The 17,561-nt window shown below is 40.8% G+C and overlaps 1 protein-coding gene across 1 annotated transcript in view; it reads right to left on the bottom strand.

Moving 5' to 3' along the window:
- Nucleotides 1-944: 944 nt before the first annotated feature.
- The window catches only part of LOC120027515 (probable ATP-dependent RNA helicase ddx6), a 36,904-nt gene continuing 20,287 nt past the window's right edge, over nucleotides 945-17,561 (bottom strand). The window contains exons 9-14 of the mRNA XM_038972477.1: nucleotides 15,423-15,551; nucleotides 11,888-12,004; nucleotides 10,688-10,751; nucleotides 5,907-6,008; nucleotides 5,565-5,786; nucleotides 945-1,212 (exon numbers count right to left, since the gene is read on the bottom strand). Of these exons, the coding sequence (XP_038828405.1) occupies nucleotides 5,578-5,786; nucleotides 5,907-6,008; nucleotides 10,688-10,751; nucleotides 11,888-12,004; nucleotides 15,423-15,551 (621 nt within the window). The 3' untranslated portion in view covers nucleotides 945-1,212; nucleotides 5,565-5,577. The remainder of the gene's footprint in view (nucleotides 1,213-5,564; nucleotides 5,787-5,906; nucleotides 6,009-10,687; nucleotides 10,752-11,887; nucleotides 12,005-15,422; nucleotides 15,552-17,561) is intronic.

Below are 17,561 nucleotides of genomic sequence, written 5' to 3'. Positions count from 1 at the left end.
AGCGGGGTAACATCTCACAGCAAGAACTGGCAAATCTGGTGCAGTCCATGAGGAGGAGATGCACTGCAGTACTTAATGCAGCTGGTGGCCACACCAGATACTGACTTATTTTTGATTTTGACCCCCCCTTTGTTCAGGGACACATTCCATTTCTGTTCGTCACATGTCTGTGGAACTTGTTCAGTTTATGTCTCAGTTGTGTAAATATTTGTATGAACATAAGATTCAACAAGTTTACTGAAAATAAACGCAGTTGACAGTGAGAGGATGTTTCTTTTTTTGCTGAGTTTATGTTCTGTGGAGGAGGGGGAAAAAAGTTAAGTTCCAATATTAGGATAATCGTTGTGATTGGAGGAGAGAGGTGGGGGTTATCGAATTAGGAACAACTCCTATGTTCTCCTCCTATGTGCTCATTAAAGATAGAATGTTCATATTTGAAGATGGCAGAAAAGCCCGTCTTTGGCAATGGCAAGGAGTGGAATGTTAGCTAAAAAGACTGGTACCCAGGTTAGAAAGTCTGCTGTAACCAAGAAGCTTGATCTTGACATCTAGCCACTTAGGTACCTAGCAAGTTAGCAAACCAAATGCAAAGCTGGAGACCAGAGGTGGATCTAAATTATAATGACATCTTAGATTTCGTATATTTATAAGCACACAACCCTGCAGCCTCCAGGTGCCCCCAATCCCCCCCCAAAATATATTTTAAAACTGTTTTGAAAATCAGTCAGTATTTCAAAATACCCCAGTGTACAGTATATCGCCCAAACCTACTAGCCATAAAAGTGGATGACGTATTCAGCAGGAAACAATACAACTTGGATCAATATTTTGCACGGTTCTTACTTTTTTTAAAGGCAATGTTCCTCAACTATCTCAAGTTTTTCAGCTGAATATTACCTTGCAATACCAGGATACAATCTCCCAAAAAAACAGGTCTACATGTCTTAAGCCAAAAAAGGACTGATAACTCAAATCAGTGTGCATTTGGCAAGTTACCTTTGGTGCAAAACAACATGGTTAAGACTATTTCAGCCAAAAAAAATGACGGCATCTCTTAATGAAATAAAAGGGGAAACAAGAACAGAACATACAAATCAGCAAAAACAAATACATCCATGTGCCAGGTTCTGAAGGTTGAGAAAAGATAAGTTGAAGAGGTGCCTGAGCTGCAAGAGCTGAATGTTGTGCAAAAGCCGGGTACATCCTGTTGTCCTGGATGGAAGATAAGGTGGCAAGGATTAAAAAGATAGGTGTCTCTCTCTCACACACACACACACACACCTGCGCCCAATTCAATATATCCCGTATCCCTTTTATAGCCACAATTATTTGATCGACATAAGGAAGATGGTAACGGAGTCAGCTTGCCATCTGAGGAATTTACCATATTCCTTACACACATCTGAGCCCTTTCAGATACAAGTTAGGGTTGACCTAAAATATTAGCCATTTTCACTGGCATGTCAGACATACAGTGCATTCAGAAAGTATTCAGACCCCTTTACTTTTTCCAAATATTGTTACGTTATTCTTATTTTCTAAAATGGATTAAATAAAAAATCCTCAATCTACACACACACACACACACACACACACAATACCCCATAATGATAAAGCATAAACAGATAATATTTTTGCAAATGTATAAAAACATTATTTTTTTTAAAGTATTCAGGCATGAGACACGAAAGTATTCAGGCATGAGACAGTATTTGCTATGAGACACGAAATTGAGCTCAGATGCATCCTGTTTCCATTGATCATCTCATCCTTGAGATGTTTCTACAACTTGATTGGAGTCCACCTGTGGTAAATTCAATTGATTGAACATGATTTGGAAAGGCACACACCTTTCAGACACCCCACAGCTGTGGGGTGTCTGAAACCAAGGAATGAGGTGGAAGGAATTGTCCGTAGACGACCTAGACAGGATTGTGTCGAGGCACAGATCTGGGGAAGGGTACCAAAAAATGTCTGCAGCATTGAAGGTCCAAGAACACAGTGGCCTCCATCATTCTTAAATGGAAGTAGTTTGGAACCACCAAGCTGGCCGTCTAGCCAAACTGAGCAATCGGGGGAGAAGGGCCTTGGTCATGGAGGTGACCGAGAACCCAATGGTAACGGACAGAGCGCCAGAGTTCCTCTGTAGAAATGGGAGAACTTTCCAGGACGACAACCATCTGTGCAGCACTCCACCAATCAGGCATTTATGGTAGAGTGGCCAGACGGAAGCCACTCCTCAGTAAAAGGCACATGACAGCCCGCTTGGAGTTTGCCAAAAGGCACCTAAAGGACTCTGACCATGAGAAACAAGATGCTCTGGTCTGATGAAACCAAGATTGAAGTCTTTGGCCTGAATGCCAAGTGTCACGTCTAGAGGAAACCTGGCACCATCCCTACAGAAAGCATGGTGGTGGCAGAATAATGCTGTGGGGATGTTTTTCCAGCAGCAAGGACTGTGAGACTAGTCAGGCTTGAGGGAAAGATGAACAGAGCAAAGTAAAAGAGATCCTTGATGAAAACCTGCTCCCTCCAGAGTGCTCAGGACCTCAGACTGGGACGAAGGTTCACCTTCCAACAGGACAACGACCCTAAGCACACAGCCAAGACAACACAGGAGTGGCTTCGGGACAAGACAATGTCAGAGCCCAGACTTTAACCCGATCGAACATCTCTGGAGAGACCTGAAAATAGCTGTGCAGCGACACTCCCCATCCAACCTGACAGAGGTTGAGAGGATCTGCAGAGAAGAATGGGAGACACTCCCCAAATATAGGTGTGCCAAGCTTGTAGTGTCATACCCAAGAAGACTCGAGGCTGTAATCACTGCCAAATGTGCCTCAACAAAGTACTGAGTTTGTGCTTTTACATTTAAAACAAAAATACATTTTAGAATAAGGCTGTAATGTAACAAAATTTGTGAAGGTGTCTGAATACTTCCCGAATGCACCAAAAAAAAAAGTATATAAATAAAATATATAGTACCAGTCCAATGAGTACGTGTGTCCAAAGTTTCGACACACCTCATTTAAGGGTTTTTCATTATTTTCTACATTGTAGAATAATAGTGAAGAAATCAAAACTATGAAATAACACTTATGGAATCATGTAGTAACAAAAAAGAGTGTTAAATCAATATACAAAGTAGCCACCCTTTGTCTTGATGACAGCTTTGCATTCTCTCAACCAACTTCATGAGGTAGTCACCTGGAATGCATTTCAATTAACAGGTGTGGCTTGTTAAGTTAAATAGTGGAATTTATTTCATTCTTAATGCGTTTGAGCCAGTCAGTTGTGTTGTGACAAGGTAGGGTTGGTGTACAGAAGACAGCCCTATTTGGTAAGACCAAAGTCCTTACTTTGGCAAGAACAGCTCAAATGAGCAAAGAGAAACGACAGTCCAACATAACGTTAAGACATGAAGGTCAGGCAATACAGAACATGTCAAGAACTTTGAAAGTGCCATCGCAAAAACCATCAAGCGCTATGATGGAACTGGCTCATGAGGGAAAGGAAGAGCCAGCGTTACCTATGACAACAACAGTAGGCTTGATTTCCAACAATGACGAGACAGCCTACAGGAAGGAAGTGAGAGTGTGGTGCCAGAAAAATAACCTCTCACTCAACGTCAACAAAACAAAAGGACCTGATCGTAGACTTCAAGAAACAGCAGAGGGAGCACCCCCCTATCCACATCGACGGGAGCGCAGTGGATAAGGTGGAAAGCTTCTAGTTCCTCGGTGTATAAATCACCGACAAACCGAAATGGTCCACCCACACAGACAGCGTGGTGAAGAAGGCGCAACAGCTCCTCCTCAACCTCAGGAGGCTGAAGAAATTTGGCTTGACACCTAAAACCCTCAAACTTTTACAGATGCACAATTGAGAGCATCCTGTATCACCACCTGGTACGGAAGCTGCTCTGCCCACAACCGCAGGGCTCTCCAGAAGGTGGTGCGATCTGCCCAACGCATCACCGGGGCAAACTACCTGCCCTCCAGGACACCTACAGCACCCGATGTCACAGGAAGGCCAAAAAGATCAAAGACAACCACCCAAGCCACTGCCTGTTCTCATCCAGAAGGAAAAGTCAGTACAGGTGCATCAAAGCTGGGACAGAGAGACTGAAAAACAGCTTTTATCTCAAGGCCATCAGACTGTTAAACAGCCATCACCAGCACAGAGGGGCTGCTGCCCCATACACATAGACTTGAAATCACTGGCCACTTTAATAGTAGAACACTAGTCACATTAATAAGATTTACATATGTTGTATTACTCATCTCATATGTATATACTGTATTCTATTCTGCTGTATCTTAGTCTATGCCGCTCTGACATTGCTCGTCCAAGTATTTATACATTCTTAATTCCATTCCTTTGCTTTAGATTTGTGTGTATTGTTAGATATTACTTGTTAGATATTACTGCACTGTTGGAGCTAGAAACACAAGCATTTCACTACAACCGCAGTAACATCTGCTAGACACGTATGTTGCCAATAAAATTTGATTTGCAGAGGATAAGTTCATTAGAGTTAACAGTCTCAGAAATTGCAGCCCAAATAAACGCTTCAGAGTTCAAGTAACTGACAACTCAACATCAACTGTTCAGAGGAGACTGCGTGAATCAGGCCTTCATGGTTTAATTACCTCAAAGAAACCACTACTAAAAGACATCAATAAGGAGAAGAGACTTGCTTGGGCCAAGAAACACGAGCAATGGACATTAGACCGATGGAAATTTGTCCTTTGGTCTGGAGTTCAAATTAAAGATTTTTGGTTTGAACCGCCGTGTCTTTGAGAGAGGCAGAGTAGGTGAACGGATGATCTTCGCATGTGTGGTTCCCACCGTGAAGCATGGAAGTGGTGGTGTGATGGTGCTTTGCTGGTGACACTGTCAGTGATTTATTTAGAATTCAAAGCACACTTAAGCAGCATGGCTACCACAGGATTCTGCAGTGATACGCCATCCCATCTGGTTTGTGCTAAGTGGGACTATCATTTGTTTTTTTCAACAGGACAATGACACAACACACCTCCAGGCTGTGTAAGGGCTATTTGACCAAGAAGGAGAGTGATGGAGTGCTGCATCAGATGACCTGGCCTCCACAATCACCTGACCTCAACCAAATTGAGATGGTTTGGAATGAGTTGGACCGCAGAGTGCTTAGCATATGTGGGAACTCCTTCAAGACTATTGGAAAAGCATTCCTCATGAAGCTGGTTGAGAATGCCAAGAGTGTGCAAAGCTGTCATGAAGGCAAAGGGTGGCTACTTTGAAGAAAATAAAATATATTTTGTTTTGTTTAACACTTTTGGTTACTACATGATTCCATGTGTTATTTCATAGTTTTAATGTCTTCACTATTATTCTACAATGTAGAAAATAGTGAAAATAAAGAAAACCCCTTGAATGAGTAGGTGTGTCCAAACTTTTGACTGGTACTATATATAAATAAAAATATATACAAATAAAAGACTGCCTATATAAACAATAAAGTACTGGGTCCAACTAGTCTTCTGAGGAATTTGCCATATTTCATGTTAGAGGGAATGACTCACCAGTTGAGGAGTCCTAGGGCTCCACCTGTTGGCGGCCTGTCTCCTTCAGCTCCTCCTCGCAATTGGGGTTGGTGGCGTGGAATTCTGCCACGTACAGGCTCTTGTCGATGCTGCCAGGGATAGGCTTGATGTCGGTGACCAACTGGTCCTCGATGGACTTCAGATTGAAGCGGTCTTCAGAGGTGATCAGGTTGATGGCCAGGCCCAGGTGGCCAAACCTCCCTGAGAGACAATATCACAGAGGGATGGAATGAACATGTGGCCAGGTTCTCAAAACAGAACAGATTTGATAGAAAGCATTGCCATAATACCAAAAGAAGCACATAAAAAAGGTTTCCATACCTGATCGTCCGATGCGATGCAGGTATGTCTCAGCATTCTTGGGGAAGTCGAAGTTGATGACGACATTGACGGCCTGGATGTCAATACCTCTAGTGAAGAGATCTGTTTCAAACAGTAAACCATAAAACAGTTTAATCAACTGTACTACATACCCATGTCAAATCTGATATAACCAAACAAAATATTCAGAAAAATGTATATGGACGTGCAATATGCAGAATTTGCTCAGCCATTTCCTGGTTGCAAAAGAATATACAATTGTTTGCCTAGGGCAGGTGAGACATAGCCAAAATATATCACGGTATATAAAAAATAAGTGATGGCATTATGTTTTTGAATGACAAAAGTTCTACATTTGTTTGATGAGTAGCCCGTGACCCTACCTCGCTCTGGATTAGGGTTAAGAGCTTCTGCTAAATGACTAAAATGCAAAATAATTTGAATATACAGTGATCCCTCGCCACTTCGCGGTTCACTTATCGCGGATTCGCTATTTCGCGGATTTTCATAATGCATTTTTTTTTTTTTTTTGGTGCATTGTGCTCTGCATTCTGATTCGCTAAAAACTCACTCCCGCTTCTTGTATCAAAACATGCTACGAATTGTGCTATCATTTTGTCGTGTCGTGCAGTTATGTGTACGTACATAAAACAGCTTGGCAAATTTACATTAAGTTGGCCAAATTATCTTGTAATTTCGAACATCTCCTAAACCCATAATGTCGACGAAACGGCCTGGACCGACAAAAGCACCTGCGGATGGGCCCAAACGGCGGAAGATGCTACCTATCTCAGATAAAGTGGCCACTGAACTTAAGCGAGTAGCTGAGGAATGGGACCCTTTGATGAGCCGTTCATTACAGTTCTCCAACGTAATCGATGGTGGCATGTCGGTGTACAAGGATCTTTTTGCAAAGAAGAAAAAAGAGCGACAACAGCTGCCTATCACTATGTTCTTCTCCCGAACAAACACACCTGCACCGCGGGCTTCAGAAGAAGAGAACACTGCAGAGCGCAGTCAGGATGCAGCGGCCCAGTCTGAAGAGCAGTGAAACGGCCTACACGTGAGTCACTGTATTTGTATACATGTAATAGTTGCTAATTGTAAAAAAAAAAAAAAGTTTTCTATTTCGCGGATTTCACTTATCGCGGGTCATTTTCGGAACGTAACCCCCGCGATAAACGAGGGATTACTGTAGTGGGAACTTCGAACACTATTGTTTGACATGACAACGAATGAAAATATCAGGTGGAGTTATTGTGACAGGGTAGGAACCGAAGTGTTAATAAGTGTTTCCTAGGGGACCCTATAATCTTTCTCTTAACTACTTCATGTAGCCAGCCAGCTAACTAGCGATTAGCGGCTCGCAGATGTAAGAAACAATCTAAGTGTAATTATAGAATACTAGTGGATTTATATTAAGAAGCAAAGTGAGAACAGCTTTGTTGTGATCAACAATGTTGCATGTGCTGCATTGACCATGCAGACTGAACGTAAGTGTCTCGTGGTCAAGAAACAACAAATGCGCTCCTTGAGTGACTGGGCGGGGATAGGTCTGTGTGGAAAGCGGCATAGATAGAGACGACTCAAGTAGTGGAGTAAACAATTTAAAAAAAATACACACGGCGTATCACTTATAACCTCTTGACGCTAGGGGTCAGACTGATTTTTTTTAAATATATTTTTTAAAATAACGTTCCCAAGGTAAACGGACTATTTTCTCAGGTCCAGATCGTAGAATATGCATATAATTTACAGATTAGGATAGAAAACACTCCAAAGTTTCCAAAACTGTCAAAATATTGTCTGTGAGTATAACAAAACTGATTCTGCAGGCAAAAACTTGAGAAAATCTAACCCGTGTTTCCTTGCCCGTCTTTCTTCCATTTAAAGGGGTATCAACCAGATTCCTTTTCCAATGGCTTCCTCAGGCTGTGACCAGGCTTTAGACATAGTTTCAGGATTTTATTTTGAAAAATGAGCGAGATTTTTCAAAACTAGTCAGGTGTCCTCTGATTAGTTCCTGCGCGCGAGAGGGGTAGCTCTCCATTTTCTTTCTCTCTTTTATTGAATAGGTTACGGTCCAGTTGAAATATTATCGATTATGTTTGTTAAAAAGAACCTGAGGATTGATTATAAAAAACATTTGACATGTTTCTACGACCATTACGGATACTTTTTGGAATTTTCGTCGAACGGAACGAGGCTTTGGTTTTCTGAACATAACGCGCAACCCAAATGGCGTTTTTTTGTTATTTTTTAATCGTTTTTGTTTTGTTTTTTTGTTATTATAATATTTATCGAACAAAAATAACATTTGTTGTGTAACTGGGAGTCTCGTGAGTGCAAACATCCGAAGATTATCAAAGGTAAGCGATTAATTGTATTGCTTTTCTGACTTTTGTGACCATGCTAATTTGGGGCTAGCTGTTGTAGCATTGATTGATACGCTCACAAAAGCTTGGATTGCTTTCACTGCAAAGCATATTTTCAAAATATTTTCAAAACATTCAAATACTGTTACAGAACGTAAAAATCGAAATACAGTATACCGCCAAGTTCACCTAATTTTGTAGAGAATCATTGTACCATCTAAACCGCTGTGAAATATCTTTCCAATAACAATAAATATTGTATTTTCAGCTGGTGCACAAAACCGAAAGTAAAAAAAATAAAAAATAAAAATTACGGGAAGCATAGAAATAGCGCACACACACCAGATCTACCGCTTCAGACTCAATGAAAGTCACATTTCTGAATTTGGTCGGGTCGCTCATTGGTATAAAACCACTGTGCAACTTCACATGCATCCCAATCAATGACGACTAGCGTGGGCCAATTTCGATTGTAGATTCTCAATTTATAATAAAAAATGAAGTTAGTTCCGGAAGTATTCTAAAGGGTGATTATTAGGTTGCATAAACATGATTAGTGCTTCCCCTTCAAATCAGTTATAGAAAATAAATAGAGGATAGGTTGCTGCTAGGGATGTGGCTGTCACCAAATTGTCAGCCAGTGATTGTCATGCAAATAAAACTGTTGGTCTCACGGTAATTGAGCGTGAATTAACATACACACATTTAGCATCTCCTGGCTTCCTAAATCCATGTTATATCGCCTACACCTTCACAATAAATACATTATTTTAGACAGGTCTAAAGAAGCATATGAAAAAAATGTAGTCTATTTCTGAAGAACAGAATAGCATACTTTGAGTTGTCCTGATGTGGCTATGGGCTACATTTAGCAGACAAGATTTGCTTAGAATTATTATTATTATCATTATTTTATAGTATGAAGAATACAATTGAACGAAAATGAATAAAATAGAAAGGATATTCTCTCCACAAACGATTTGAGGGAGTGCCCACATGCGGCTATTCTGTGTTGAGCGGTTAACAAAGAAATAGATATTCCTATATGCTTAATTTAGAGTTATTCATGTAACTTTATTTCTACAAATGTTGGGCTATATGTTTGGATTTCTAATACATTGTAAGGCTGCATGCTGCGATTAAAAAGTAGCTTGAAAGGCATGAGCTCTGCCTAGTTTTTTTTTTGCACAGGCTGCACACACTACATCAGATCACTCATTCACAATTTGACAAGGACTTGATATTGCCTAGAATTTCACGGCGGCATCCCGTCGGTGGCTGTAACGCACCCTAAAAAAAAATCCATGCCTTTTGCGGCCATTGTGCACCTCCCCCTGAGTGATGCGCGCTCCATCACGTGATCGGGTCTTTCTCACAGGCCACAAGTGGAGAGACACATTAGAGATGCAACTGCGCGCATCCATATCCAATTCCGAGGTGCATATTGAAGATATTGGAAGAACTGTCCACATTTACTTCTGTCTGCCAACAATATGAGTAGGCCTACCTCACAGCAAAAGCACTAGCCTATGTCAATCTAGGAACTGGGTTCTACAGTTTGAACCCCTGCTGTCTCTGGCTCCACACCAACCCTGCTAGATGTGTGAAAGTGTATAAGCTAATGATCCATCATGTATGACATTCCTGGGAGTGTGTAAAATTATATGTTGTATTACCATATCATTTGTGTCTGTCCTCTATAGTTATGTACTTGAAAATGTATCAATTGACCAATTCAGCACATTTTGGCAGACTTGATACAAAATATTGTCCGATATTGCAGTGCTTCATTGGATCAATCTGAAAATGTGCCCATACTGCTGCCATCTATTGGCCAAAATCAAAATTTCACCTAAACTACAATATATTATGGCCTCTCTTGCATTTCAAAGATGGAACAAAAAATAAATAGAAAACGCATTTTTTTGTGTTTGTATTATCTTTTACCAGATCTAATGTGTTATATTCTCCTACATTAATTTTACATTTCCACAAACTTCCAAGCGTTTCCTTTCAAATGGTATCAAGAATATGCATATCCTTGCTTCAGGTCCTGAGCTACAGGCAGTTAGATATGGGTATGTCAAAAAAGGGTCCGATCCCTAAGAAGTTTTTTTGGCCACTTTAGTTGGGACACAAAATAATATATATGCCTTGGCTACTTGAGGTAGCTGACTGATTCGAAAAAGTCACGAAAAAACAGCATTATTTCTTATGCTGGGTATCATTTACAAGTGATGATATGATTCACAAGTGATAGGCTAATATTGTCACCCATCAGACTTGTCAGACTAGTTTTTCTAGACACAATGGTGCTCCCAAATTAATATTCCAGGTCGCACAGCTAAATATTTAGGAGCATATGTGACCAAAATGGTCGCACTTTAGAGCCCTGTGGACACGTACCAGTGCAGACAAGATTTCTGCAGAGTCCATTTCTGAAGTCGTGGAACACACGGTTTCTGTACTCCTGTGAGGATTAAAAGAACACTGCATGAGAGCACTGAACACAACCTCAGAATTGCATATTTTCTCATGGCTCCCATACATTGACTAGCACAAACTCATATATTCCCCATATTTCTGTCCAAAGGTCGTCTCCTCTTTGGTCAGATTTTTCTCTTGTAGGTCAATAAATACAAATCTGTTCTTCATTAAATCTAGTATGGTTTGTAGACCATAATAATAAAAATCAGGAGTTGGAACCGGTTCAGGGAACAGAACATTCTTAAAGGAACAGAATCAGAACCACAAATGAAAGTGATCTATACAGTTCCGGAACAGAACCGTTATTTTTAAAAGCATGGGAACCGGTTAATAACATTTTTTACGTTCAGGGCAAGTCCCACAATAAAACAAAGCCCACTCTTTCACTCAAATGTATTCCAGTGTCTGCCTGCCAGAAAATCTTTGCCAGTGTGTGCAGGCAGCCTGCCCCTCAGAAGCATAGTCTAGTAGCCTACTGACATTACAAGCGTGATTCAGAAGATATATTTTTAATTAAAGATTGAATTAACCTTTTCAATGCTAGTTAAGAATACTGCAGTGATCATGTTTCACATTGGATTTATTAACTACAGTAAGACATGTTTTTATTTTAATTCTGTTGCCGCTCTGCACACACTTCAAAAGACATACCATAGCTTCTATGAAGGAACTTTGAATAAGTTATAATTCTGTGGGCCTAATTCAGATGCATGTCATAAGATGCACAGCACTTCAAGCAAAGCCTCCTCCACCCTCGCTCGACCTGGCAAATTTCAGTCGCATCCTTCACTCGTCTGTCCAATGCATGTAAATAGCTTGCCTGCTCCATAGCAAGCTGATCTATCTACATTGATTAAATTACTTCACCAATGTCGAGCAAAAAAAGAAATACAATTTTAGAAGTTTAAAAAAGGAAAGATAAGCCGTTACTCTTTTGGGGATTAAATGGGTTCAGAACGTTATTTTGCTGGTCGGAACAGTGGAACAAAAAAGTTATATTCAGAACGAAACAATTGGAAAATGATTTTGGTTCCAACCCCTGATAACGTTTCCCCTCCTTTTAAAGTGGCCGCAGATTTTCCTCTTGTAGGACAATAAGCGTGAATCTAAATTGATGACCTGCATCATCTTGGCGTGGATGTAGAAGCAGGAGTAGCCCAGCTGGGTGATCTTCTTAGCCAGCAGCTCAACTCTCTGGGTGGAGTTACAGAAGATGATGGACTGATTGATCTGCAACTGAGAAAGGAAATGTTAAAACTAACAAACATTCAGAGATGTACTTCATATAGCACTTTTCATTATAATGAGAATCTCAAAGCCTTAAACAAAAATACATATGGGATTCTGGCAGGTCTTAGGCAATGGTTTAACATGAATGTAAACATTTCTGAAGTGGGTTTAACAGATCAGTGGCTGCGGTTCCAACTTTTCCCGGACATTGCAAAGAGATTGGCCTTTCGGCAATCTCAACATTCAATATGCGCAGGATTTACGGCAGAGTTGCTCATTGGAAATAAGATTAATATGTTCCATGACAACATCTGGCCCTCAAAAATAGAACGTAAAAAACTAAAATGTAGCTTTTGGCTAGGCAAGTTTTTTTGTATTTTGAGACTTAAAATCAAAACTAAGACATTTTGTGGTTGGAATTGCAGTTTGTATTTAGTGTGAGAATTTAGACATGAGATAGCAACTTGACAGACTGTTTTTCGTCTGGACAAAAAAGGTCCAAAAAAAAAAGGTCCAATATTTACATAATCAAATCCTCTGTACTCCTCAAACTCATTATAGAATATTCATATTTGAAGATGGCAGGAAGGCCAGTCTCTTTGGCACATGACATGGAGTGGATTAGCTAAAGAGACTGGTTCCCAGGCTAGTAAAGAACAGGCTACTCTGGCAAATGGTGCTTGTTGATTAAAGTTAGATCAAATGTCTGCAAGATCACAACAGTATTCCTACATAACAGCAACAAATATAAAAGCATAGAATAAGGTTACAGTAAGACATACACCACTGCATCTCTCATGTGGCCAAAACTCAACAGTGCGCGCCACTAAGCAAAATACATAGGTAGGCTATGCTAGTTTGTTAACACTATCTGCTTTAAAATTCACTCACTGTACACCATTCAAAACACTGGTCGCCTACTTTGACACACTGTATAACTCAAGGATATCTAAATCAGCAGTCTGCAACCTTTTCTAGCATGAGATAATTTTAGAAAAAAAATATTTAAAAAAATAGCCAGCTACAATTTTTTTCCTAGCCATTACATAGGCACATTATTCTCTTCCCCAGGTCCTTAGTGTACAAGAGAAAGTAGTGCACTGTTCTGCCAATATACAAAGTCAAATAATGGGAAATAAAACAAAGGGGGGGCCCTAAAAAAAAAAAATCTGACTTATGTTTGATATTTAACTCAAACTTTATTGCTGTATTTTGTTTAAATTTATTTTTGTTTTTCACTCTCAATAACAATTGTTGATAGAGAAACATTGGATGTTTTGAGTCCTCGTCAATGCTGAAATTACATCAGAGGACAATTTATTTATAGGGCTGGAAGAGAAATAACACATTTTGATTGAAGTGTAAATCCCCTTTAATTGCGCATCTAGCAAGTGAGGAATGTGCCATCTAATGTGCCGGTCCGGCGATGGTTCTGTAGTACTGCTTCTCATTTCATGGCAAAGTTTGAAAATAACAAATAGATACAAATGATAAAAACTTACTCATGGTATACTTCTGCCATGTAAGCTTACTTTGCAAGTAACGTTAAATTGAGAAGGTTTGGGGGAAAGTATTATATTTTTGGCCCCGGAACAACTGAGAAAGAGTACAAGTACATTCGTGTCTAGTTTGAGGAACAGATGCCTCACAAGTCCTCAACTGGCAGCTTTATTAAATAGTACCCGCAAAACACAATGCCTTCATCAAACACTTTCACTGTGCATCAGTGATAACACAGGAGATGTTTCGAAACAATTACTGCGTCGCCATCAAGCCAGTAAATTCTATGCGCTACAGCTGGATGAGTCAGACGTGGTGGGCCTGGCACAGCTCCTGGTATATGTTCGTTATGTTTATGGGGGGGGGAGTCAATTAAGAAAGACATCCTCTTCTGCAAACCATTGAAAACCAGGACAACAGGAGAGGATATTTTTTTACTGGACAGCTTTGTGACATCAAATGGACTTTGGTGGTCAAGATGTGTTGGTATCTGTACTGAAGGCGCAAAAGCCATAACAGGTAGACATAGTGGAGTGGTAACACGCGTGCAAGCAGTTGCTCCCGACGTCACTTGGGTACACTGCAGCAATGCCTGACAGCTTGAAAGACGTTTTGGACACTACAGTGAAAATGGTTAACTTTGTTAAAGCAAGGTCCCTGAACTCTCGTGTATTTTCTGCATTATACAATGATATGGGCAGTGACCATGTAACGCTTTTACAACATACAGAAAGAAGTGTGCTGGTTATAAAGGGGCAACGTATTGACATGTTTTTTTTAATTGAGAGATGAGCTTAAAGTTCTTTACTGACTATAATTTTCACGTGTCTGACGAGTTTCTCACACGACAGGCCTATCTGGGTGATGTTTTTTCTCGCCTGAATGATCTGAATCTAGGATTACAGGGACTCTCCGCAACTATATTCAATGTGCGGGACCAAACTGTGGCGATGATTAAGAAGTTGGAGCTCTTCTCCGTCTGCATTAACAAGGACAGCACGCAGGTCTCATCACTGTATGATATTTTGGGTGAAAATGAACTCAAGCTTAAGGACTATGTCAAATGTGATATAGCGAAGCACCCGAGTGAGCTGGGTGCGCAGTTACTCAGGTACATTCCAGAAACGTACGACACAAACAACTGGATTCGTTATCCCTTTCATGTCCTGCCTCCAGTCCACTTGTCGATATCTGAACAAGAGAGCCTCATCGAAATTGCAACAAGTGGTTCTGTGAAAATATAATTTAATCAGAAGCCACTGCCAGATTTCTGGATAGGGCTGCGCTCAGAGTATTCTGCCTTGGCAAATCGTGCTATTAAGACATTTATGCCATTTGCAACCAAGTACCTATGTGAGAGTGGATTCTCAGCCCTCACTAGCATGAAAACTAAATACAGGTGCAGACTGTGTGGAAAATGATTTAAGACAGACTCTCTCCCCAATACAACCCAACATTGCAGAATTATGTGCATCCTTTCAAGCACACCCTTCATTACCCTGTGGTGAGTTACTGACAATTTTGTATAAACAAATAAGGTTTTATATGTAAGATGGTTAAATAAAGAGCAAAATTATTGATTATTATTATTTGTGTCCTGGTCCTATAAGAGCAAGTCACTCCCACGAGCAAGGTTGGGACAAAAACCTCACTCACATGTTTAAGAAATGTATCGTATTGCGTGTGTGTGTGGCAGGCTTACAATGATGGCAAAAAACATTTGAGTGCACTGAACCTGGTGCTAGAGGGGGTATACGCAGCTGAAGGTTGAATGTTTGAAGGTGTACGGGACTATAAAAAGTTTGGGAACCACCGAGTTAGACAAATGTTAATAAAGGTTGCCTGTAAAGGCTCTATGGTGTGCCCACATTCCAGACTACATCTACATTCACATGCGTTTGTGGTCGATAGTGCGATGGCTTACCCTGGAGAAGAGTGTGTTGAGACAGTGGACCTTTTGTCTCTCAGTGACGTAGGCGTAGTACTGGGTGATGCCCTTCAGAGTCAGCTCCTCCATCAGGTTGATCTCATAGGGCTTCTGCAGGTGCTTGGCCTGGAGGAGAGAGGGAAGACAGGGAGTGGGGATAGGGAGAAAAAAAAAGGGGGAGAGTTATGGGTTATGGAAGAGCCAGAGTAAATCAATGCTGGAATAACTACACACGTGTGCGCCTGCCTACACACACACACACACACACACACACACACACGGCTAGACCCTGGTAGCAAGACGAAAAAGACAGCCTTTTCTGCTGGCAACCAAGAACTGAAAACCCTGCAAAGGACAGAAAAACAACAAATAACCCAAGCTAAGGACAACTACAAAAAGCTAGTGGAACCATGTTCCACACAGTGAACCTCAAGCAGGCCTGGCAGGGCCTTGCAAACCCTACCCGGGCAAGCCAAGAAGAAAACCCAAGGGAAAAACAAAAGGAGACGGACCAGTTTGTCAATAAACAACACTTTTATAATGATGACTTTTCCACTGTAACTATAAAGACAGAGGCAGCAACTGAACCTCTACGCCTTGGAGGGAGCAAACCATTGAGGTGAGACAGGTCTTCAAGAGTCAAATCCAACAAAGCGAAAAGGACCAGACCAAATTTTTTTATAAAAGAAAAAATAATCAGGGGACAGCTACTGAAGGAAAGCTCAGATGAGCTGGCAGACATCTAAGATCTGTCTAAGCTAAATATAATTATTGTAAGGTGTGCATCCTTTTCCTGGAGTTCTCTGCATGCAGCCTCACCTTCTCTGTTACAAACTCGCCCACCTACAGACAGACCCCAGCATTACCTTGTGGGTACTGGACTTCCTGCTAAACAGGTGGCAGTATGTCAAGTTCAACAACAGCTCTTCATCGGTGTAGACTTATACACCAATGATTAGGACTGTTGCTGTGACCACATTTCCACCACACCGGCGGTCACGAGTCATGAAGGAAGTCAATTCCACGTGACCGTTTAGTCTAGGTAATTAGGCTTCTCCAAGCTCTGATGCTGCTGATGGTCATTAGTAGCCTACCAAACTTGCTAACTGCCTGGTACTCAGCACTCTATTGTCCCTCTAATCACTCTGACATCAATGCAAATCTAAATCAAACACTTCATGAGAGCAACATTTCAATAGGATATGCAATTGTGCAAAAAAATAATGATGGCTTCTACTAAAAATAGGAGGGTCAGCTTTCTAGTAGGCTAGGCCTGCTATATTTTTCAACTTACTTAATATTAAGCACATTATTTTCAACAGGACTATAGCCTACCTGGCTGGCATGAAAATAACTGGGGGGAAAAATAAATAAGCATCCTCCATTCACTATTTAAGTGCATAGATGACATGTGTGTCAATACAGGTGCATGATAATGGTCCATTCTGAATCAAATTTCACACGTTATTTAGTAGATGTAAAGACAATATTAACCTGTTTGGGGTAAGGGGGCAGCATTTTCACATTTGGATGAATAAGGTGCCCAGAGTAAACTGCCTGCTACTCAGGCCCAGTTGCTAATATATGCATATTATTAGTATATATTTGGATAGAAAACACTCTGAAGTTTTTAAAACTGTTTGAATGATGTCTGTGAGTATAACAGAACTTATATGGCAGGCAAAAACCTGAGAAGAAATCCAACCAGGAAGTGGGAAATCTGAGGTTTGTAGTTTTTCAACTCATTGCCTATCGAATATACAGTAGGGTATTGGTCAAATTGCACTTCCTAAGGCTTCCACTAGATGTCAACAGTCTTTAGAACCTTGTTTGATGCTTCTACTGTGAAGGAGGGGGAAATGAGGGCTCCTTGAGTCAGGGGTCTGGCAGAGTGCCATGAGCTGACCACGCGCGTCCACGTGAGAGAGTTAGACCTTCGTTCCATCGCATTTCTACAGACAAAGGAATTCTCCGGTTGGAACATTATTGAAGATTTAGAATAAAAACATCCTGAAGATTGATTCTATACATCGTTTGACATGTTTCTACGAACTGTAATATGACTTTTCGTCTGAACTTTCGCATGGACTTTCCCGCGCGTGGTGAGTTTGGATTGTGTACTGAACGCGCAAACAA

Source organism: Salvelinus namaycush, chromosome 32, assembly GCF_016432855.1.
Source record: "Salvelinus namaycush isolate Seneca chromosome 32, SaNama_1.0, whole genome shotgun sequence".
In the NCBI taxonomy this organism is placed as follows: domain Eukaryota; kingdom Metazoa; phylum Chordata; class Actinopteri; order Salmoniformes; family Salmonidae; genus Salvelinus; species Salvelinus namaycush.
This window is presented reverse-complemented; position numbering and strand designations above follow the sequence as displayed.